The sequence below is a fragment of the Manacus candei genome, unplaced genomic scaffold, assembly GCF_025592945.1.
Source record: "Manacus candei isolate 608988 ecotype Guabito, Panama unplaced genomic scaffold, ASM2559294v1 h1tg000013l, whole genome shotgun sequence".
NCBI lineage: Eukaryota > Metazoa > Chordata > Aves > Passeriformes > Pipridae > Manacus > Manacus candei.
Window position 1 is genome coordinate 10008445 of NW_026138061.1, and position 25900 is coordinate 10034344.

Below are 25900 nucleotides of genomic sequence, written 5' to 3' on the forward strand. Positions count from 1 at the left end.
TGATACTTCTGCCACCCTCTCATCTGGGGGACCACGTCAATTCTAGATATCCCAGAGGTCTATAGGGAATATTAACAATGGCAATAGGGGAAAAAATAAAGTGTGCCCAAGTTAAAATTAAATTTGACAAACTCGCCTACTCTTTTTCTTCATACTTCCATGCTACAGTGAAAGGGGCTGCTTATCAGATGAAGCCAGCCAGAGGACACTGATCAGCAAACATGAGACACAAGGATTTTGCTGGAAATGAAAAGGTTAAAACTATGGAAGGAAAGCAAATGTAATACTATTCAGGACACATAGAAAGAAAAATTACTGTAAACAAATTAATGCAGTATAACCTATAGTATCATGTGTTTGGAATATTAATCAGCAAAGCATGGTAAGCATCAGTGGAGAAAAAAGCAAAGGTAATTAGGAACTCATTAGTGTGACAGCTGAATATATTATCTCTGTTAGTGCTAGGCTTACCCCCACACCAGAGATTTGATCTGACTGTCAAAGCCAAAGAAAGCATTTTACAGAAATTATTGAATGCACAAGCACACCAATATGACAAAACACCAGACAGTTTTTCACACAGTAACATGAGATGTGGGAAGATTCCTGACCAACCTCTGAACATCCCATTGTCTAAGTCCAAAAACATCATTGAACCCACTGACGGATGTGGATCTTCAACAGTGAGGAAGATCAAAGATATTACACTAATCACAAGAAGTCAAGAAAAAAAATCTATAGCTCAGGCTGTCTTCTGTGATCATAAGGGCCAGAATACACAGGAGACTTTTTTTATAACTCAGATAAACCAAACACCTCAAGCTAAGAGGTAGGTGTTTTCTTTATGATTTTTTTCTATATAAGACAAGTACTTGGCATAGTCAGAATACTCTCTGACTATACACAAAGTTCATGGATATTCGCCTGGAGACAGCAATAGAATGACAGATGCCAGCTGTTAAAACAAAATAGAGTTGTGTTTTCTTCATTAAAGATCCAAGCATCCTTTCCACACAGTTCATCAAAGTAAATAACAAGATGCCTGTAGAGATGGAAACAACCTAATCTATCCCAAAACCTGAAATAATTCCCCTGTTTTCTTGAAGGAAATGGTGCTTGAGATAGACAAATCAGTTGTGAGCCACCTCTGTGCCAAGTTAAGGCTTAAAAGGGAATGTGTAGTGTTCTGTATACAACAGCCATAGATGAAAGAATCCACTGTTGTCCATGAAGTACATTCTTTGGACCTGTCTGAGTGTCCTATTCTTCTCAAAAATAGTTTACCTAATTTTTCTTCACTGAAAAACACCTGTGGGTTCCAATATGCAAGTAGATTGACAACTCACACTTGGTCAGGCTTCTTCACAGACACCAGTTTGCTATAAAAACTATTTGGAAGAGTGGTATAAAAATAATAGAGAAGTTTAAGTAGACCAGAGTTGTACATGCTTTTCTGACTTATAGGGGTATGAAAAAACAATGTGGCCACCAGACACAGAGCTTTAGTCAGACATGAGCATTCATTTTCCCTTCTAAAATGGTAGGATTCAGCTAAATGTCATTAAAATAATATTGTAATTAGATTTATGACCCTAAAATCAACATGTTTTCATTATAATTCCATGCAGCTATCATCTACCACAGACTCAAAACCAGTCCAGAAGCATTTAAAACAGCTATTGTACTTATATCTGAACAGAGGCTTAAAACAATTTAGAGCATTATAACATTGTATTGCAAAAACAAGTCACTCAGTCTGACTTTACAGTGAAAGTAATGTACATTGATCTTCCTTGACAGCAATGAAAGCCCAATGACAACCTTCTCTGCCCTGGAGATTGCATGAAATATAACTACGTTTGGCAGAAAAGAACCTGTTTTGCAATTTAACTCTTTTCTGTAAGCTGCTCCTCTGTTGTCAGCTGCAAATTAATGGAAACATCAACTCACCCTCTCTGGAAGAGGTCCACATTATGGAATTTGTGTAGCTCCACAGAAAACTCGACCGTTCCCTGGACCTCAGACATGATTTTTTCAGGTCATCACCTAAATAACACATACACAGAGATATTATAAACATAAGTATACATAAAGCATTTTGCTTAAGAAATCCATGAATGGATTACTACGTTTTAGTTGGCATCTTGGGGTTCATGCAAAGCTTTAAAGTGATTGATATCAATTGGAATCTTTCCAGTGACATAATTTGGCTCCATATTCAGGAAGACTCACTAAAAGCCAGATCAAAGGAGTAATTAAGAGAGGTAAGAAACCTGAGGACAGAATGATAATATTATGGAAAGTATAAGGAGCAAAAAGTAAATAACATAATATGTGCAAGAATCTCAAAGCAAATTTTAATTAACTCTCTTGCTGCTCTTGTATGGGAAATTGATTTTTTTTCCTTCCCATTTTACGACATGGCAGATATCCAGAGTCAGCACAGCTCATTTCTGTAAAAGCATAGGCCAAAAAGACAGGAATCCCAGATAGATGAGAGCAGAATTCAGGATTCTCTTGCTTTTGACCCCTTCGATGACTTAAATAAAGGCCCTGAAGGGAAGCTTCTGAGGGGATATGAATAATTCAAAAATTAATGAATGCAAGAGATTCTTCTAAGGAAAATGCTGACAATCATGGCATCTAATAGGCCTCAACATCCAAATCAAGACTTTGAAGCCTTACAACCATTTATAGGTAACATCTCATATGTTCATTGAATTGTAGAATAATTCAGGACCTCTGGAGGTGGTGCCTTAGTCAAGGAAGCTTTGTGAAAATAAGTTCACTATTTAATACACCAGTGTAAACCGTCAATATTTCCCTAACTGTAGCAGAGGCAAGCCAAGGACTTTTACAGCTTTTGGACAGATTTAGAATTTTCTATTTACCATTTCCTCTTTTCCTCCCCACAAGTTTACTTCTGGTAATCTGCCAAGATGTCTGGAATTTATCTATAGGATCATCAAGAGGACAGAGATAAAATTTATTTAATTAACACAATCATATCAGCAGCCAAGTGCAATCTCTGAGGAAGACCCATGTCAGGGCTCTTAACAATCCCCCTGTCTGAGATATATGGGGATTTAAGGGCACATCTAGCTCAGATGTAAAGGGAAAATTTCTCCATGGGTGCTAATCAATAATTTCCATGGCCTTCATAGATTTGACCGTATCCTCTAATAAAGCAGGAATGAAGAGGAGTTCAATACACTAAAGTCCTCAGATAATCATTAGGCTTTCACATAAGTCTCGGGGCTCACTCCTGATTAGTGATTTTCCAAATGACTGGCTAATTACACCTACTATTTTGAACTAAGTTTTCTTTGTGGCTATCCTCTCAAGCACTACTGTTTTTCAAAAACAGCCCATTCCAGAGTTAAAGGATCATTGATTTTTCATTCACTGTCCTCAAAAACTAACATTGTGGATGATGACTTTGAAATGACAACAATAGGATTTAAAATATATGTAATATATATATGTGTGAGAAAGAATAGCACAATTGCTAAGCTACACATCTGATACACCTACGAGGTAAGGAACTCTACATTAGCTTGTGTCAGGCCACGATTTAGGTGCAGTGAAGGTATATTCAGAATCCATTACTTGTCAAAGTACTTTTTTTTATTATTTTCTTTCTCCCAATTTCAACAGGAATGAAACTAATACTTTCTCCTTTTGCTTTTCTGTACAGATTAAGAGTTTGCATACAGTTTATAAGTCATGAATATCACATATCTGCCAGGTGTTGTGTGTGTCTCAGTATGCCTGTGATAGTCTTGCCTGAGTCAAAAAGCAGACTGTGTGGGAAGCTGAGAGAAAACCATACAACACCACAAAGCAATACTTTGACAAGGTATTTGGTCTTGAGGAAAATGCTAATTATAAGAATTGCCTCTGGCAGTAAATCAGCGTGTTGTGTTGAGGCATATTTCCCTAGACCAAAAGCTCAGGATCAAAGGAAACTCCAAGTGTTTGAAGACACTCATTTAAAGAGGAGAGGTGTGAATGGATGGCCAACCAGTTCAGAACAATACCAATATTGTCCAGATAGAAAGTATGACATGAAGTTAAGATTAACAAGGGTAAATTAAATATTAAATACATGGAAATACACACACAGATCTTCACTGTATTTACATTTTATTTTTCAAGCTTTACATCTCTTCAAAACAAATATAGAAGAATTATCCTGAAAAAAAACTCAACTAACAACCAAACAGAAAAGTTGTTTCTGAAATTTTATTTCCCTCACTGATCAACAAAAGCATAAACAGCTACCAGAAGTTTGAAATTGCACCCACCCCACCAGCACACCACAAGATCAGAGTACATAAATCTATGCTTCCAGCAGCATAACCTGCTACTTCAGAGAACACCTCACAAGTACTAAAAGGGGCCTCTGGTGCACCTTATTTTCATGGTATTTAGAAAGACTTAAAGAAAATCTGCTTAGACACATGAGTATCATTCTTCAGTGAAAGAAGCTATGAAATTTGACAAAACAGCTGCAGGCACCCCTAGAGCAAGAAAATGTTAAGTGGTTAAAATGATGCACTAAGTTTTCACTCCTGTACCAGGTGCCTGCTTAAAGGAACCTGATCATTACCATCCAAAATCCAGAGCTCATCAAGGACCTCTGACACCCTTTACTCACTGATCACTATGTGGGATGACCTTGGATTATAAATAGAAGAAGAGGTGGTAAAAATAATACTGAAAGTTGCCATGACATCAGCATTGTAAACACACTAGGGAATGCTGCCAGTACTGAAGTATCATCAGTTATCTAATAAGCAGTTTAAAAAAAAAATATAGAGGTCATTCTTGGGAAGGCTTTAGTACATTTGTATTTCTGAAATGCCTGTTTCTAAATCAAACTCTTCGCATTTTTCAGGAGAGACTCAAAGACAACACTAAAAAATATCAATGTGAATCTAATAAAGCAACATGGGAAGTGTTTTGTCCTTCTGTCCCTGTAAAATTGGTCCCTGTGGTCACCCCCATCACTCCAAAGCACTGGATTGCTTCAGATGGTGCTGCCACTGTCACTGGCAGTGCTGTGCTGTCCTACACGCACCAATGGCACGAATCAGGTCACCGGTCTGACAGTTTGTCCTTCCAACCAGAGCTGGTGTCTGACCAAGAGACAGCCAATTCCAATTGTCATTTTACTTATAGCAAGGGCACACTAACTGAAAATCAGAATTCTTTATACAAAGAAAGCCCTCTGAAAATCAATACGTTAAAAAGTCTGGAGACTGCCTCACTTGCATTTTTAAAGGAAGGCTGGATTTTACTCCCCATATCTCCATTGCTGTCACTGGAGATACCCTGAGCATTAGAGACTGTTCAACAAATAATACTGGCCAAACTGCAATAGCTTTATTCATCTTAATCTTCCATTGCTCTCTGCAATCTTTTTGACTTACAGTATTTGTACTTAATGACATTTTAGAGATACAGTCAACTGACCCAGCCCTCTGTCAGCAATTGATTAGTTGATTATGGACCACACACACAGCTGTTGAACACCTTGAAGATAAAAATTAATCTGACAATTCCCTGATGAAAAAGCAATCACCATCAACCCAACCAAAGGGAGCAAAGTAAGGTGAGATGGGGACAGAGGAGACTGGATAGAAGGACAGGACATTACATAATCTGACAGTCCATGAACTTTCTAGCATTGCACAATTACATCCAAGCAAAAAATAAACCAGACAAATAAACAGGACTTTTTTTTTTTTAGTGCTTTCACCATTCTTGTCCTTCTCCATCACAGAAACTAGGAAAAAAAATAAAAAGCCACGAGGGACAAAAGAACAAAATGTCAAGTGATCAAGGGCAATGACACAAATCTAGAAACATTCATTTAGGAGAATAAAGCCGTCACTCAAGAAACACAGCACTATCTCCAGGATTGCACCACTGTCCTTACTGGTTTTAAAGCATCTATTATTTTTTGTGAAGTTTTTCAGAAGCTGGCATTTGTTGCAAGGTAGGCATTTTTATCCACTTATTTATTTAATAAAGAATTCTTTCATTAAGGAAATAAAGTCATACTGAGGTAATTCATTCTTCTCTCCACTAATGCTGTACTTCTAAGTAGGAAACAGAGGAACACAATACAAGGAGGACAGCAAACACACCCAAATATGCTCTGAGATTAAATGATTAGAAGAAGCAAACTCATCTGATCAAATCTCTTTTTCATTCTTATTTTCTATTTTAATTAAATTCCTCCAATGTTCACCTTTGTGCAGCTGAACTGGATCTCAGTTCTTATGACAGTGATTGTATTTCAGTAGCCTTGTCTGAGCATACATCAATTGCTTGAGTCAAAGCAGTCACAAATGTCAGTAAGTACTTTCACTACAGCACTGTCATCAGATGTTCCCCACTTTACAAAATCTGTCAGTTTTTCCTGCTAGCACATCAGCAAAATGGGAGAGATGAGTTCTTCAACAAAACAGTGATTTCAGAAGTTATTTGTTAAAATAAATCAAGCCAGTATTTATCTTCTACGATTTAATGCGACAGCAAGAGATCTCCTTTAGACTTCTAAAAGAAGCCAATCTAAGTACAATACTGAAGGTACAAAAAAATGACAAGGCTTATTGATGGCATCCACCCTTTGATCACAAGCCCATTTGTGTGTTACATTCCTTCCTAAACACCCTAATGTGTCAGGGACCCATTGAGCTGTAACTATATCACACATATGTTCCTAACCCAGATCCACCTGAACCACTTCAATTCTAGCAGCCTGGTCCCCCTGCCCATTGTTTTCGCGTTCTTCAGCGGCACTGGAGTGTGTGTCTACATGACATGCTTTAAAAACCAGGTTCTCCATGCAAGCAGCAGTATCTTGCCATAATTCAACATCCCTAATGGGTTTCCCTCCACATTGCCAGTTGCTCTGTTTCCATTGCTGCAGTCACCCCCACAGGGCATTTGACACCTATGAGTGTGTAGTGAGAAAGTATACCTATGAGTCAGTATAGTGAGAAAGTATTGGCCATTTCCCTCATTCAGCAATATCTAAAGCCAGCTGGAAGGCTTTCACCTCTGAAAACTGACTCAAGTCACCTTGTCCTTCAGCAGTTTCTGTGACTTGCCTTGCAGGACTCCACACAGCAGCTTTTCACCTGCGATGATTTCCCACAAAATGACAAGATCTGTCTGTAAACAGAGCATATTGCTTCTCATTTTCTACTAATTTATTCTATAGAGAGTCCTCTTCAGCCCATTTTACCCCCTCTGGTGACACTCCAATGTTTTGACCCTCTGGTCAGTCTGTGATCCACATTTCCCAGGCACTCAGGGTTTCCAATTTGAGCCCATTGCCTTATCAGTGCACTCACTTACTCCACTTAGCATCAGTTGCATGATGTGTAGAGGTGACCCTCCCTTGACCATCCAGCTGATCCCAGGGAATCAAGGTGGCAAAGGGAGCTGTGCTTCAGTACCAACTACCTCTAAAGTGGCTCCAATTCCTTCATGTGCTGCTGATATTTCTTTCTCAGTTGGACTGTAATGGACTTTAGATGCCCCATATCCCCCGGTTCAAAACCCTAGAGGCCAACCTAGATTTTCTCCAGTGACTTTTTGCCAGATGACCCAGATGGAGCCATTATACCTGCCTGAGGTATAGAGCAAATTTTTTGCATCTTGTCTTGTCTGGACTGGTTCAAGTGCTACTGCACCCATTTAGTTTATGCAAAGGCTTACTCAACACCCCTTATAAAGTCTTTGTTCTTCCAGGTCACTCCATAGAGAGGTAGACTATAACCAAAAGAGATCAGACTATGGCCTGGAACATGCATTCTCCAAAAACCTATGACACCTAAGTCATCTGGTGTTTCTTTTTTGTTGGTCATTGGAGACATTGTTGTTGTTGATCACACCCATTGGAATAGGGTCACACCTACCTTGCCATTTTAGTCCTAAAATTTTAATTTCCCTTACTAAACAAGCTGACGTCTGTTTCTGATATTTATTTTCGTTATGGGGATGACTGATATAGTGTTTCATTTAGCTGCAGTGACTGTTGATTTTCTTTCCCTCTCCTCTCCCTGAGGCTGCTGCATAATATCAAGCAATGTTTGGTAGATAGTGGCCAGGGCCCAGCATAGAGTATGAAGCTGTGCCTCTTTGGAATAGCCATAGCATTTTTTTCAAACATTCCATCACTTCATCAGCATCCTGAGTTCTTTGGGAGTGAAGTTCCAGACCAGTGGAGGTGAGAAGTTCTCTAGATACCTGTCTATATTCTCCCACATGCTGTGCTACCCATGACCTAGTGTAGCCTGGGTCATATTCCTAGATTGCTTGTTACCTTAAAAAAACCTGAAGCAATATTTCTAAGAAATACTAATAGAAGCATTGTAACTACCCAAGGATGATCAAACTGAGAAGTTTTATAAGGAGGAAGAAAACAGCACTCAAGACAGTAGAAAACATGCCATTGTGTAGTTCCTATACACACACACACACACACACACACACACACACACACACACAAAAACTTTCAGAGGAAGAAGTATAATTGTTTATTGTCTCCATGAGATGACACCCAAAGTACAGTCATAGCTTCAGATCAGAGCCCAAAAACCACAATAAACTCAGAATTAGTGTTTCAGTAACAAATCTCCCAGGCACAACTCCACTAATCACTACAGAGCACAGCAAACTACAAAGCCAACATCAATCTGTAACAGGAACAACAAATCAAAAGAGAGTGGTGCAGATCACAGAAACTAATATTGAGAACAGATTAATCAATACCATGAACCCACAACTGTTAACAGATATGAATCACTTCTAATATGCTCTATCAATCTGCTATCATCTCAAACTCTTCAAGCCCCGAAGCTGCTAAAAAGCTGTTGTGGTTTAACCCCAGCTGGCAAATAAGCAACACACAACTTGTTCATTGACTTCCAGCAGGATGGGGGAAGAGAACTGGAAAGATAAAAGTGAGAAAACTTAAGTGTTGATGTAAGAACAGTTAATTAATTTAAATATAGTAATACTAGTAACACTAATAAGAGTAATGAAAAGGAAAATTAAAAAAAAAAAAAGAGTGACATAAAACCCAAGAAAGATAAATTGTGCAAATGAAAAACAGTTGCTCACAATCAATCTTTCCAGACCCCAAGCAGCAGCCCTGGGATAATTTTTCCCTAGTTTTTATGCTGAGCATGATGCCATATTGTCTGGATTATTCCTTTGGATCAGTTGTAGGCAGCTGTTCTGACTGTGTCCCCTCCCAATTTCTTGTACACCTCCAGCCTCCTCACTGGTGGTGTGGTAGAAAAGTCCTTTATTCTGTGTAAACACTGTTCAGCAGTCATGAAAACATCCCTGTGTTATGAACACAGGGTTTGGATGTGTTATCAACAAATCCAAAACACAGCCCCACACCAGCTACTGTGAAGAAATCAACTCTTTCCCTGCCAAAAGCAACACAACATGTACTGCACATACACAATTACAGCTGGACTCAATGATCTGAATTCACGGTGGTTTCCATCCTAAATGATTATATGATTCTATGATGTACAACTCAGCCCAAAGACTTGTTAGTCTTGTTAGATTTCTGGGTCCCTGCTTCTTTTTGTTTTTCTGTTTGTTCTAATATGTATTACATGTAAGACTTCAGTCTCAAGTCTTCTCTTTCTCTTTCTCCATGGGAAACATTCTAATGCTCTGTTTAGTCATGGAAGTGTCAGGGATTGCTTTGTAAGATCTCCAGTCTTTACAACAACCTAACAACACCCAGCATAGTTTACAGAATGAGATAATATCACAGCATAAAGTAGCAATAATCCCTTGCAACGCTCTTGCTAAGGTTTTTAGGTTTCCAGTCTGCTGTAATCCTTTGCATTTTTTCTTCAATATGGAAGCCAAAGTAAAGACTTGTAGTACAGGTAAAAACAAATACAAGACATATAATCTTATTCAGTCATACCTATGTAAAATGCTTTTCCCTCAGTGCATAAACATTTAACCCAGTTTAAAATTAAAAAGCCTAATTTGGGTTTTATACTCTAAGGAGATAACACAGCCTGGATGCAAGCCCTGAACATTATCTTCCAATATTGTAAATAAAAAAAAAAGTTTGCTGCTTAATATTCTCAGGAAAATCAATATCCACAAATTTGTTGGATGCATTAGACGTGTTCATAAAGAGTGCAACACCATAAATCATTTTTCCCATGGTTCATTGATTGCTACCACCAAGATGTAGAGAGACACAGTGACAAATATTAAATGATCCTTTAAAAAATTACTCATAACCCAAAGAATATTGAGAGTGGAGCAAATAAGACAGAAAGTAAGAAAGTATGGTTTATTTTACGTAATTTTTTTTCATTTACAAACTCCACTGTGCTTTGTCTTTTACCAGTACAACTTGAATTAACAAAGCACCAGTGATGCCTAATTCACTAAGGGTAGACACCCATTCAGCCTCCAGCAACAAAATTAGTGCTAAGATTAAAACCACTTGGACTTTCTCCCTAGATCAATAGCTTCAAATCTATGGACCACATAGTCACGAGTGAAAACAGACTGTAACTAAGGGACCCAAAGAAAGTCATTTAGGAAAACAAGTCAACAACTTACTTCAAGTCCTCTCCCATTTTGCTTGTGGGACCAATCCACGCTAGAGATTTTGTACAGGTCACCAGGCCCAAGGAGGCTGAGAAGCAAGAGTCTAGACTCTACCTTCCATAAAATGGTCATTTCAAGGGTATCTAGATGGAGGAATAAATCTTCTAGGGGAAAAAAACCCAAAAATACCAGGTTGTGCCAGAGGATTTTTAGGGCAGAACTGAACGAGGTCCAGAATAAATGTCAGGTGCCAGTAGGCTGCTCCTACGAGATATAAAGCCTCTGAGCTATTACACAGGATTAAATGTGAACACAGCTGTGCAAATTTAGGTCAGATCATTGGGAAAAAAGGAATGAAAAGCAACCTCGATTTGTCCTCTGTTAGCACGTGCCTGTCAGGAAACCAGTGCTGAGTTCAGCTCAGTACAAATCACTACCTGCTTACACCACTTAATAATAACCTGCCGTTGGTATTGTGCAAAAAGAGGAAGCAGCAGGGGAAATTCAGGCAGAAGAGGAGGGACAGAAAAACAGAAGGAAAAAGAAGATAATACAAACTTTTCCCTGGACTAGCTTCCCACTGCTACGTAATCCTCTCTTCTTCACGCCTTCCCTACCTCTTCCTTCCCTGACTTGTATTCATTTTTTATGACCTTCAAAAGAAAATGACATTTTAAAATTTTATGCACAACTGAGAGCTAAAACTTCAGACTCCTCAGAACATTGTTGTATTCAATCTTCAGCAGTTTTTGAGTCTTATTCCCACTGTTCACCTGAATCTTTTTTTTCAGATATTCCCGTTGTCAGTCTTAGAAACACAAAATTCATCAAAAAGCAGCAAGTTATTTGAAGCCTATTTAGGACACTCAGGCAGAATTATCCATTATTCTCACATTTGACTGTGCTCCCCTCCCCAATAAAGAGAGGGATATTCTTCTCAGTCTGGGCTTTTCTCTTGGTCTCATACAGGAAATTAGATCTCTTTAGGGCATATATTATTTTCAGGTACTCACAGAAGAGCCCCCCAATTTATTTTTCTAATTATTTTTTTAAAGTTCTACTCCAGCTCATACCTGATGACTCAAAACTGCATGAACATAGGTCTATACTAAGTCCTTAGGAGTCTATTTGGATGTTTGACCACATTCAAATCTTTAACAACAGCTAAAGGTCAAATCTATCTGTCTTCTGAACAGGTCACATCTGCATGTGACAGCAAACTGACCAAGATTCTCCTTGTAAAGAGTACAGAATCAGGTTTTGTAGGGCTGGAAAGGACATGTAAGATGACAAATGAGATACATCCTCTTGTAAGAGATGTGGCTACCTGATGTAAGAGTAAGGGAGCTCTCTGCTTTTGAGCACAAACTGTCATGTCAATACAGACATCACCAAAGAAACCAAATAGGAAACGGAGGGACTTGAACATCAGCATGATGCTACTAACCAGTCACAGCTAATGAACTAGTAACAGTTATGACAGTGAAAATCTACTGGATTTTATGATTTTTTTGGCACTGTTTTGACTGCATTTCCATTTCTGGTCATGAAAAATTATAGTGGTACTGTCTAACTGTGCTGTAAACTCAACTGTCCTTGTCACATTTTTAATGCTTATTTTGCATTTTGCCTGATCAAATTCACTGCAGAGTTTCCCTTGGACAAGTTATGGTCTCCTTCAGGACATTTTAAATAAGAACATACTTTACATTAATTGCACTGATTATCCTTGTTTGTGAAAAATTTAAAGCACAGACACTTGCCTGTGAGATTCATCTCACTAACTAGAAATGTCTTCATATGTATGTGTTTAGCATTACACTGTATCAGTAGGGATATAGAAAATACCTTCAACCATTGATACCTACTTCTGTGCTGGCTTCCAAGGGAGTTGAAGGTAACTTGCTGAGGTGCAGACATATGAGCCAAGTCCACATCTAGTTAGAAGAATGTCATTTGCAGCAAAATTGCACATACAACCAGGATTTTGAATGCGTCTGCAGAATCGTGCATGGAAAAGCTGAGAGAGGCAGAATGTGTGTGCCAAAAAAGACACATTTATGCCTTGTGTTGGACTTGATGAGATGATCTTGGAGGTCTTTCCTAACGTTAATGATTCTATGATTCTTAGATGCATTTAAAAAGAAAAAATGAAAAAGAAAAAGCAAACCCTCAAAATCTAATGATACATTTTGCCTTTCTTTGCCTAAAAATATTCTGCCTTTTATCATACAGATGTAGATATCCAGCTTGAATCAAATTGGAGTATCATTGGTTGGAAAGGTGCTCAGCACTTAGAAGATAGGAAATGTCAAAGATAAGGTCTCCATTCTCTCCTTTCTTAATGCACATGAATCACATTATGATCAGACACTGACCTACAAAACCACTTCTGCCTCTTGCAGTATTCAGGACACATAAATTCTGAGAATTAAGCTGGACATTACAGAATAGTCTTTTCTGCTCTTTAGATTTCAGAAGGCATGTAATAAGGGAGATGAGGGATTCCAGGAAAAGAAAAGAGGACTGCTGATTCATGAAAATATGTGCATATTTAACAAGTCAGGTTCTCTGTTGTCTTGATTACGTGATACAAGTTTTGAGCAGATTAAAGGCTCTTAGTGCAGCCCTTTGTATTTAATAAAATTCTCTGAAGTCACTGGAAAAGAAACATTGTCAGCAACTGTGTTAAGGTTTCATGTGGAGTCAGTGAAGCTGTTGATGCTTGTAAGGAGCTGTTGCATTGAGTGTTTGCAGTGTTGGACCAAAAGAGAACAGCACATCAAGAAGTGTCGTACCCTCACACACTGAATAAGACAAGAGCTCAGAGCACTGGAAGCTTGAACAGCAGTTTTGGTTCAATTATTATCACCAAAAATGCTTAAAGCCTGGGACAGGTTGGGAAGATGCCCCCAACCTAGTGATGTGCATGACCAGGTTGGATGGGGCTTTGAGCAACCTGGTCTAACGTAAGATGCCCCTGAACATGGTAGGGGTTTGGAACTAGATGATCTTTAAGGTCCCTTCCAATGCAAACAGTTCTATAATTCTAAAAAGGATGTTGGTTAGAGAACTTTACAGAGAGAGATGGTTGGAGCAGCATCAGCAGAACTAGGGTCTTGGTACTACTGGAAGAGGGAATATTTGCAATACTGAAATTAATAAAACATGGTTTTACTTTCAGGTTCACCAAAAAAAAATAATTTTTTCATCACCATCCTCAGTTGGTGATGCACACAAACTTTGGAACAAATGTATTACAAGGGGTACTGACTCCTTTAGTATGTAAAGAAGCTGCAGACCATTTTCCATCATGATGACTCTTTGGACAGGCAGTAACTATTAAACTGGAATGAGAGAAGGGAGGAACAGGTGCCTGTTTAGAGCAGTGTGAATTAAATGTAGGCAATAAAATATGCAGAGCCATAATCAGAATGTTGACTCGTTTTAAGCACTTGGGGCCATGTTGTTATAAATAACTGCACCAGGTTTTCCTATAGAGCAAGAGCTAAATTAAGTGGTTTGCAAACAGAGGAAAAGGCTGACTTATTTGTCATGGCATTGCTTGATCTGTGACTAAAAAAGAAAGGGCCAACTGCGCCACTGTGAGACATGAAGGCAACACAACAGGGCCCGAGGTACAGCTGCTGAACATGACAAGGCTAGCAGAGTCTATCAAAACAACAGGAAAAACATTTCTCTCTCAAATTCAGGGCAGCATCTTGGCAAATTCCCCCAGAGGGTTTTGCACAGCTAGAAAGTTTGCCTCAGAGATGGGCTGTAATTTTTCCTAAAGGCCTTGGCTCATTTTCCAACCTCAGAACAGCTGTCCCTTGAGTTTTGCCTGTCATGCTACAGGCACACTGCTTGATCATCTCATGGAGCTAAAGTCCCTTCTCAAATGAGGAAAGGCTTGCAGGAGGGATGGTGAACTCCTGAGGTTCAGTTGGACAAGGAAATGGATTTCCCTTTAGAGTACTCGGGGCACTGGCAACCCATTAATGACAGAAAATTCCTGATTCCCCACATCATCTAAGTGTTGGCTTTGATGCTGTCCTTTACACAGGTACTTGAGTGGTTGTCCTTAATACAAAACCACTTAACACACCTGAGTTGCAAAACAAACTGCCTGAAGAGAAAGGAGAGATGCTAACAAGATAAAGATATCCAGCTTGGGGCTTTTCCCTCTTTGCTTGTGCCCAAATACTTCCAGCCAAGCAAACCTGGGCAACACAGACAGGGAACCCTCTAGAAAGTCAGACACTGAGGCACCAGCACCACCGTCCTGCCATGTCACCTCTATGTCCCTTGAAATTCTGCTTTTCTAGCAGTGACTATGATCAGACTGGATGTCCATGGCAGCCTGAAGATGGACATAAACCAGCAAGGAACTGCAGTTTTCCAATGCAGATAGCAGTCTGGTGATAGCAGCACTGTGCACAGCAAGAAAACACACTTTCTGCAGTTGCTTTGGAGCCTGTAATGAACAGCATACTGTCACAATCTACACTGACACCAGGGCCCCAACAGGTTGGTTTAAGCCTGGTTTAAGGTAAGCAGGGTAACCATATCCTAAAGTTATAGAGACCACTATTTAAAAATAGCCCTCAGTTTGTAAGGTTGAAGCAGTTGGCAGCAGGAGATACTTCTTGCCAAAATCAGACAGAACTTTGTTGCTAGCAACTCTACTCTCAGAAGAGTGTTAACCCATGCTGAGGCATGGCAACAGAGAAACTGTCCCCTTTCCAACGGGACCACAATGCTTTCTAATGGGGGTGAACTGCACTCAGGACTGGCTCCTCCCAGAGAACAGAGCTGATATTCTGCCAGCAATAGACCAATTCCTGAAATTTTGTAAGCAGTGTCATAGAATATTGAATCATACAACCTAGAATGGTTTGGATTGGAAGGAGCCTTAAAGATCACCTCGTGGTATTCAGAGGGGTTAATAATGAAGCAATGGAAGGAATTCACTTTGGTGAATTCTCCAAATGGTCCTTGGGCCTCTTGTGGGAATTGAGTATCTTTACAAGAAATGAAAAAGCTGATTATGTACAACAAACTTCCTCCTTTTGACACTAAGTGAATCATACAATCATAGAATCACCAAATGGTTTGGATTGGAAGGGACCTTAAAGATCATCTTGTTCCAATCCACCCCCCATGGACAGAGACACCTTCCACTAGACCAGGCTGCTCAAAGCCCCATCCGACTCAACCTTGAACACTTCCAGGGATGGGACGTCCACAACTCTGGACAAGCTGTTCTAAAGTGCCTTCTAAGCAAAGTGTTGAAGGCCTCATCAATATTTTCTAGGTCTAGGTAATTGGTCTAGGTAAGCACCCAAACTCTCTCCTAACTCCTCTTTCGCAGACAAGACTATGCACAGGACAGTCCTCTTAGAAGATGCCAATAGCAAAGCTGGAAGCTGGAAGCAGCAGATTTTTAACCTCATGATCAGTCCAAAAGCTGAGGCAGAGAGGTGTGACATCAAAGGCTTTATAATCTTTTCATTACAACATCAACAACACCAAATATAAAAATTATGATCAGCCCTTCCAGTAACAATCATTAGAGAATGAAGGCAATACAGAAGCATTAACAACAAAACCAGACTTGGTTCCTCTTCACTCAGCATCCCAACTCTAGCAAGTCACAGGAGAAAGTTAGGAAAGACTGTATTTGGTAGAAGAAATTTCATATGGACATTCACGTGAAAAACCCCATCGAGCACAGAAATCTGAGGACTTTGTGAGGACAAGGCTGTATAGACATCACTTCTTCATGACGCTGCAGTGAAGCTCTCCCTCTTAGATGCACTTGAATGTCCTTCTTAAATTTGCTGTTATACTGCTATTCCTGACCAAGCAAAATAAAGAAGGTGTAACTTTATTACCTGTTTTATTGTTGTTGTGGTTTGTTTTCTGGGTTTTTTTTTAACCTCCTTAGTCAAAGCTCTATGTACACTGGACACTCTCTGCCTTATTAGAGAATATTTAGAAAAACTAAGGGACATTTAATTGTTGTTCTTTGTCACTGCCACACAGCAATATTGAGTGTGCTTTGGGTGCTGGGCTATTTACAATACAGCAGTGATGTCTGCTTTTTCTAGTTTACCACAGCTTAAAGCTGGTTATCTTGGAGCCCTATTTAATTTCTTTTCATTTTAGGTAATGCAGACACACAATTTGCATCAGCAGCCAGAACCAGACTGTAAACACACCAAACACTGCAATTTTGTAAAAACTCCAGCACTTCCCATATAAATATTTATACTGATTCTGTAACGTGGGAAAAGATTTTAGGAAACCATCACATGGGAACTCTTCCCAAGGCAAAATATTGCAAATTTGAAAATAGTGGAGTAATTCTCTCAGCTACATGTCTTTGCCACCCTAAAATCCTGCTTCATCATTTTAGGAATGACAGAAAGTTTACCACCACACTTTTTCATGTCTTTAGAACATTAGATATGCATCCAAAATACACTGTATGAAGATACTACTTGATATCCATTGGTCCAGCTGGATATTTTCATAAAGTTTAAAAAAAAAAAAATCAGATGGAAAGATGCAACTCTGCCTGAAAAACATGAAATGAAAATGTTTTCTGCTGAACCTTTCTATATAATGTGGGATAATCTCAGCAAAATGAAGTAGTACACCCAACACCATGTATTCCTTGTGACAAATTTGCAGCCAACAAAGGTGTCATTTTGATAGTTTTGCTCCCATTTTACTAATACAGTGCCAATCCAGGAACAAGAATATTTTGAGGAAAATATATATTACAATGATATCTTGTACAACACTGCAAGTACACAATCTCACACCAAATCACTGAGCTAAAAACCAAAACAAACCAGCTTCAGGTACCTAGCCAGGAATTCAGTAAGAATAAAACACCCCAGTCAGAAGTAGAGAGGTTATCTATGAGCAGAGGAAATTTCTTCACACAAGCTGAAACTGGGACAGCGTTTTGGGTGAAACACTTATTCAAAGCAGGAATCTTTTGCAAACAAGGATGACATGCAGCCCAATTTTTCAGTTTTATGCCAACCTGAAAACAATACTATTCAGATTTCCACTGGCACATCAGAATTTATCAGATCATTGGTTTCTTATCAGCTTGAAATAAAGTGTCATTTTGAAAATTATTGACAGTATTTCCTAATTAATTGAATTATCCATAGAGGACTAGCCTCCAAATCCTGACCTTGGTAAATTTTTGAGCTCCTTGTACTTATATATCTTACAAGGAACATCCATGATCTCTTAAGAATGAATGTTTAGGAGAGGTACTTACAACTTTTAGAGCCTGATGTAACATGAATGTCAGGCCTAGATCAAGAATCCATATTCAAACAAGCAGAGGGTTTTTCCTCCATCTCCAAACAAGACAGTGAGGTGTGTGTGAACCTGAAGTGACTGTAGTTAACCAGAAAGCTGTAACAAAAATAGCTACATCAACATCCAAATAAAAGTCCCTCTCATATGAACATCCCTGTTCAGAGCAGGCATATTTACCACAAATGTCTGCTCTGTTCTTGTGGGGTTTTCACAGCCTAATTCTTGGTAACAGATTAATCATTCCTGGTGTCCCACAATCAAATCATTAACCTCACTGGTTTTGGGTTTTTGTATTAGAAATACAATCAAGATGTGGAACACCAGGAGAACTTTCAGTGCACTCAGTGCTGCGTGCAGCTTCACAATATCCAGGAAATGTCTTGAATTTCTTATGACCTCATTTTACCTCTGCTGTAGTCAATTTAAAAGTTCTGAATGGCTTTTGTCAGAGGCATGATTTTATTTCCAGAACTAACAGTAGAAGTCGTGACTGGCCTGCAGGGCTGAAACTAGTTTCATGTTTGTACCTCACTCTGAATTTTAGACACTAACCTGTTGTGCAGGCGAACATTTCAGATTTGATCTGAAAATCAACAAGACACAATGAACAGAGGGCCTCCAGGGTCCTTTTATCGCCTTTTTAGAAGCAGTGGCATTTTGCCTCTCATTTTACCATCTGAGAATGTTTGTATCTATGTAAGATACTTTGGAAAAAAGGGTAATTTTGGACATCTCGCAGACTCGAATGCCAGAATGTCAAACCACTACTATTTTCACCCATGACACTGGATATGAAATTACTAAAACTCTATTTTCAGCAGCACTTAGATGCCTAGGGAGAAATTCCAATGCTTAAACATAGAGATCTCGTGCCATTTTACACCCCCTAAGGTATAAAATTAGTCAACTATTCCTAACTGTCAGTTTACCCACAACATAGGAGAGTCCCATTTTCTTTGGAAGCAGCAGCTAAATATCAGATGAGGCATCTTAAAGCCTCTCAAATGACAACACACATTTATGGTTAGGCAACTGAGTGTTTCCTCTAATGTCTGAAAACAAATAAAACCTAGAGAGTGATTGAACTTAACCTGAAACAGTCACACAGATGAATTAATTCAGCCTCTACTGACTTCAACTCTGTTAGATGTAATGGAAGGTTAAACACTTGGATGTCTACACACAGTCTGTGCCCTAACAACTAAATGGAGGTGTTTTAATGTGGCAATGCATCCCATTCTCAAACCCAAATTCATCTCACCTGTTTTAGGAACATGCATTGTCTATCTCTACATAGGGGTTGCTTGTCTAGGAAAGAGAAAAAGTAGGCACCTTTACAAAGAGATTCCTCTGACCCACTTCTTTAAATCCATTTTAAACTGGAATAAGTCACCCCCTTTCTTTCCACAGATTACCAGGAGAATATGTGCTTATCTCTGATGTAGCTTCTTAAAAACAAATGAGAAATCCCACTTCTGGAAAAGTGGGTATTGATTGAGAACTAGATACCTCTCAGAAATACCATAAAAGATCTTCACAGATCTTCAGACACCTGAGATGCATTTGAAACTCTAGATTTTAAATTCCTAAATTTCACTGCTCTCCAAAACAATCCCCTTATAGGAAACAGAATTTCAAATTATATACTTATCAGACAAAAAAAAAATTGCTAGACATCTAAACACAACTTTGGCCTACAGACTTTATACCTCAAACAGAAAAATAAATCACAATATTTAAAAATGGATCCAAAACTTCGATGTAGGGACTTCGTGTATGAACATCACACCAATCACACTTACTAGTTTTAAATGGTATTTTTATTTTATTTATATTTTCCTAATTTCTAAGGACTCAATAGAAAAGAAAGGTAAAATTAAAGAACATCAAAAACGGTCCTAGATGCAACAGGAATTACAGTATGGAACAAAGTCCTGTCCACTCACAGATAGAAGTTTTATTGCCCTTCACCTAACTCCCAAAACAAAGAATTGCATTTTTTAGCTTATAAATTTTCCACTGCTGTATAGTTTGTTTCAAACCAATTTCCAGTTTTGATGTTATAAAATAACTGCTTTCTTCAGATGATAGAAAGTAATGAGATATATGTATACTGGAGAGAACTTCGGTGCTCCCCTGGGTTAAAGAAATGTGAATTATTGTTGAAACAAAATAAGAAAGCAGCAAGTCACATCTTCCCCAGGAGCATCTGTCATTCTGGGCAAGAAAATATAGAGGCTTATATTCTCCCACTCATGTTATCATCATCAACATCAGTTTTCAGTGGCTCACAAGATCCCTCTTACAAAAAAAAAATCTAAAAAAATAAGTGTCATATCAGGGGAAAAGCCTCTACAAATCTTTGCAGTTTTAACCACAATTGTGAACTTGATGTATTGAATAAACGTTCATCCTGGATTTCTGATTTCATCCTCCTATTAGCAGCCAGACGCCCATGAAATATAATTCTCACACAGCACTGAAAATGAGGAAAACAGACGGAACACACACAACTGTGGCAGGTACATGATTTCATCAGGCCATAAATAGCAAGTTGTGAAATGTTCTGTTCTTCTGCATTTGAATAAATATCACTATGAAGCAGATGAAGACAGGAGACCCAAGTATTTACAGTTCTGTCATGACAAAAATGCAGTCGCATTTCCATCCTGAGAGCAGAGACAGAGGGTGGTGGAGCATTTCCCGAGTATGTGTTTCATGGTTTATAACAGCTGAGCAACACACGGGCTGCTAGGTAAGAAAAATCAAATGTGGGTCAGGACAGACATTTCACCTGGTCTAAAATCTCACTCTGACCCTGCAAAGGATAGTCAGTGTTGGGTGGGTCAGAGTCCTGTTTGCAGAACCCAACTCCCGCAGGATGAACATGTTTTAGGCTGCTCCAGTACTCCTTACTTTGTGTTTATATGCAGAAACATGCCATCTGTGTGTCTTCTGAGAAAAAATTTTGGCAGCAAAGACAACATCACACACTGAGTAATAGCCCAGTGATTCCTGGAATATACTGACTGCAGTAAAAGTAAGGATGTTGGGTTAAATTCTGGTTATGCTGGCATCAATAGAACAGCTTTGTGAGTGTTAAACAACTATTTGAGGATATCAGAAAAATGAGGAAGAGAAACCACTGTATCTGTCTTCTTATTCCAAGTGGCATCTTAGGTGAAGGTTAAGACTATCAACACTATACACACTAGAAAGGGCAGAAGACAATTATTATTTTCATGATCTAGATTTTCACACAAATTTGCTGTTGAACATCTGAAACATCAAGTGAACTTCAATATCACACCTGTAAAATTTAAAAGCAGCTACAGAATTGTAGAAATAAAATCTTTGCAGGCCAAACAACTCATTTAACCTTGTACACCCTTAGCACAATGTAAACTTTCACATTAACCCCTCTTTCCAGTTGTCTCTCCTTTAGATAGAATAACTTGTGCAGTAATTGCAATTTTTTGTTTGTTTTTCAGGATAGAAAACTTGTTTCTGCTTGCATGGTCAAAGTAAGGATATAATAAGACATAAGATGTGATTCTACTGAAACCTACTCACTGCACATAATCTTATTTCATGCCCATGCTAAGCCGGGAAAAAAATGTCTGTGTCTGTAGAAGTAAAAAATAACTTCAATTCTGCATTTCATTTATGAAACTTTCCAAATTTGGCCATCAATAAAACTTTCTCCAGAAGATGTTCCCCCTCTCATCCAAAGCAGCAAAATGGCTATTTTCAAATTGTTTTGCGTATGACTACATGTCACTATTGAGATCAGGAGATACAAATGACTCTGAAAATTACAAAAAGCGTTCTCACGAATCTGTCAAGCTGAATTGGTTTGTGGGCTGATACTGTACAAAGAACATTAATTATCAAACAGCATGGAATCTGAACAACATGGTATCTAGAATATCTCTCACCAGTCAGATGTTCAGCCAGTGAATACTGGGGCAGTTTGACAGAGATCAAAGGGGGTTGTACCTACTTATACCACTGGAGAATGTTTCCCACTATATGTTTAAAATATCTTGTCCTTTTCTGTTCTCATATAATAAACCATTATTTCTACAGCCAAGGCTTCTGAAAAACATGATTTCTGTGTCAGAGGAATAAAAATATTCCTGACACACACAGATTTAATTTAGAAAAGCATCAGAAGATTCACAGTTTGAGCTGGAATTTATTATTGATCCTTTCAGCTCGATGCCAATTTGAAATTGTGCTCTGAAACAAACACTACACTTTCCTTAGTCAAATCCTTACAACAGCATTAAGAAAAAGATAAAAACAATTATACAATTAACTACTGTTTTTTTAAGTATTTTATGGATCCATCATTAGACATATAGATAAAAAAAACAAAACAGGTAGGAATTTGTTTTGGATAAGAACTTGCAAAACTTGCATTTTCTTATCTTTGATACAATTGTAATTTGTGTCTTCAGAAACTGGAGATCAAATTTAATAAGGCCTATAGAGACTGAGTAACAATAAGTAATTAATCCTTGGAACTTGTCAGAACACTGTTTTAAATCTGAAGCAAAGCCTTGTGAAGAAAAATCAACATGATTCAACTTCTCTTCCATTCAGATTGATGTGCCCATAGAAAGTTCTGCAGAAAAACTAAACTCCAGTTTGTTTCTTTCTTATGGATTTTTTTTTTTTTTGGTGATAACAAAATGTCCAAATTTATCAAATATTTAAAAGCCCAAAATAGCTCAGGTATTTATAACCCTTCTCTGCCAAAATTTAGGTCAAGAAGCAATCTACTTGCTCATATTCTTCCACTCCATCCAGTGTCTTACCTAAGATTTTAGCATCAGAGCTCTCTTGGTGCAGTTCTCGATAAGGTCCCACTGACGTAATTTTGACTGGGCTGAGCATCTATGTTGCATTTCTTTGATGATGTCCCTTAAGTGTCCTAGTCCAGAAGGCATCTTCTGGACATACTTCGAGCATATGGAAAAGAGCAAACTGCACCCCAAATACAGTGTCCAGGAGTGGTTTCACCCCAAACCCAAAATGTTCATTGCAAAGGCCAGAAAGGGAGAGGATTTGAGGACTGAAGGAACTAGATATCAGAGTGGAGATACATGACTTAAACATAGTCAACATTCCTTTACTACTATCTGTCCCCACCTTACACGTTGCCTGGCAAGTCCTAAATTTAAATTCATTCTTTTGGCTTTGACAATTTAGCAGTCCGTGTCTGCCACTCTTAGCCCTCAAACAGAAGTTTGCCTGCTGGAGCACAGGCTGCAGGAGATATGTGCAATGCGAGTTTCCAACACGTTTCTTCGGTGAGACATCCCTTTCATCAATATCTCATCTAATAAACTGAATTCTGAACTGAACCACAAATACTTCCCATCCTTACTCTCCTTGGTTGGTAGGGTAAAAAACTTCCCATAGAGGGAAGACAGAGGAGACACGAGCATGACTGTGTCTTTAACATTCAGACATCTCACTACAGTCATTCATCTGTCAGAGATTTCATCACCTGAAACTCCGTCACTTTAGAAACCAACAAAAATCTTTACTGGTGCCCTTTATTTCTAAACTTTCTGAAATTTGGGTATTTTGAAAGGAAAACCATACATGTGGAGAGAGTAGGACTTTCCTGGGGAGCATCAATTTTGGCAGCAGGCACAGTTAGCAAGCTGCAGCTGCAAGTTCCAGCCTTTGTACACCTCATTTACGACACAGCCTTTCTCTGGAATAAGCCTTTTAGTGATGTTACAGCTGTTAAGGTTGTAATTCTACAGAACCAGCACATCACAGACTCCCTCTGAAATCGCAGCCGTTTTGGAGGTATAAAAGAGCACATTGGATTTCAGTGGGAATTCAGTACACCAGAAAGCTGATGAGGATCCCTGCTTTTTAACGAGTATGTTTTCAAAGAAACTGCTTTTACAAGGCTAGTTTGTGAAGTGCTGGCTAAGCAGCCAGGTGCTGGAGCTTGTTCCAGATATAGCAGGTCGTAAAAATGACAACCACTGTATAAAAATAAGATGGGGAGAGTATAAATTCTGAAGAGGAGAAAAATTATTTTCCACACTTCAGATAATTTTGAGGCTTGGCTAAAATGACTCTGGAATGTGTCAGTAGCAACTGACCATGTGTGGCCTCTCAGGAGCAAACTTATGAATGTTCGTGCATAAAGACTCTCATAGTGTTGCCGTGGGAGTTGGGTGCTGAAAAAATCTCCCAGAGCAGTTAATTAGGGGTGAGATAAGAAAGGGTTTATTATGCCAAGGCAAAGATGTTACAAGACGCGTGCAGGTCATGCTTGAGATGTTACATTTTACAACACCATCCATCCAATCCCAGATGTGTCCACCCTGTGGCCTTTACTCTGGACTGCCCCAGGTCCACCCCCTGAAAATGGGTCTGGGGTGTGTTTCGGGACCCCTTATTCTTCCCATCTTCATCATCAGAGCACAAAGGGTACATAGTCACCCAGTCTTTGACCGTGTTCTGTGGTTTAGGTGCTGATATGCTGTTCTGCCAACAATCTAGGCCTTGCCTTGACAAAAGACTAAACATTTCTGCTGTATTCAGGGGTAGGGGTGATATAGGGAGCATAGAATAGGGTAAGAGGGTTAAGGAATGTGTAAACAAGGGTGCTAGAGGGAAAGGGATAAGGGAAGAAGGGAGGGATGTTGCTTTTAGAGTCTACTTCCACTGCTTATAAAACTTAAAAGTATTAGAAAAATAAAAACCATTAGGCGCTTAAGGCATCAATAGAAACACGGAATCCTAGAATATCCCAAGTTGGAAGGGGCCCACAAGGTTCATTGAGTCCAGCTCCTGGCTCTGCACTGGATAACCCCAAGAATCACACCATGTGGCTGAGAGGATTGTCCAAATGCTTCTTGAGCTCTATCAGTCTTGGTGCTGTGACCATTTCCCTGGAGGACATTTTCCAGTGCCCAACCACCCTCTAGGTGAAGAACCTTTTCCTAAATCCAACATAAACCTCCCCTGACACAACTTCAGGTAGTTCCCTCAGGTCCTGTCACTGGTCACCAGAAAAAAGAGATCACTTCCCATCATGAGGATGTTGCAGACTGCAATGAGATCTTCTTCAGCCTCCCCTTTTCCAGGCTGAACAACTCAAGTGACCTCAAATATTTCTAATGTGGCTTCCCCTCTAAACCTCTTGTATAAGACACTGTGTTTCACTACTATTCCTAGTAGTAGGGAAAATATATCAATGCTGAAACTTAGTGGTTCTACAAAACCCATCACAGGGGAACTTCAGCAGTGCTTCATCTCCGTGTTCCCCTGGGACGTAAATTAACATTATCATCCTTATTCTATAACTATGTGTAGGCAGTGAAATGTTTGCTAAGAGCAGATCAGGAGAAAAGTGTTGAACAGAGAATGCCATAAGCACATTCATAAATGATAAAACTAAAGGTCCCTCTAGGCCTGTAACATATTTTTAGTGACAAAGAGTCATAGAAAGATCCTTCCAGCCCTCTGCAGTAATGCCCTTGCTCCCTGGGAGTATGTCTCCAAACTGGTTTGGGTTGAAAGGGGCCTTAAAGATCATCTCCTTCCAACCCACCTGACATAGGCAGGGACACCTTCAACTAGACCAGGTTGTTCCAAGTCCCATCCAACCTGGCCTTGAACACTTCCAAGGATGGGCCATCCACAACTTTTCTGGGCAATCTGTTCCAGCACCTCATCACCCTCACACTAAAGAATTTCTTCCTAATATTCATTCTAAATCTACCCTCCTAATATTTCCTACCTCTGATTTGCCTTTTTGTTTTCTCAGTAGTGAGCTGCTTGCATGAATTTTTCTCTGTCTTTCCCATATGTCTTGTACTCTAAGCAACTACTTTGGAGCATTAGTTTTGTTAACTACTGAGAATTTTGAGGATTTTCTTCCTTGAGC

General features: G+C 39.0%; 1 protein-coding gene across 2 annotated transcripts in view; it reads right to left on the reverse strand.

Moving 5' to 3' along the window:
• Nucleotides 1-25900, reverse strand: part of FAM135B (family with sequence similarity 135 member B) — a 250483-nt gene that overhangs the window by 142446 nt on the left and 82137 nt on the right. For both annotated transcript variants that reach the window (XM_051778447.1, XM_051778448.1), the window contains one exon: nt 1951-2046. In XM_051778447.1, the coding sequence (XP_051634407.1) occupies nt 1951-2027 (77 nt within the window). In that variant the 5' untranslated portion in view covers nt 2028-2046. The remainder of the gene's footprint in view (nt 1-1950; nt 2047-25900) is intronic.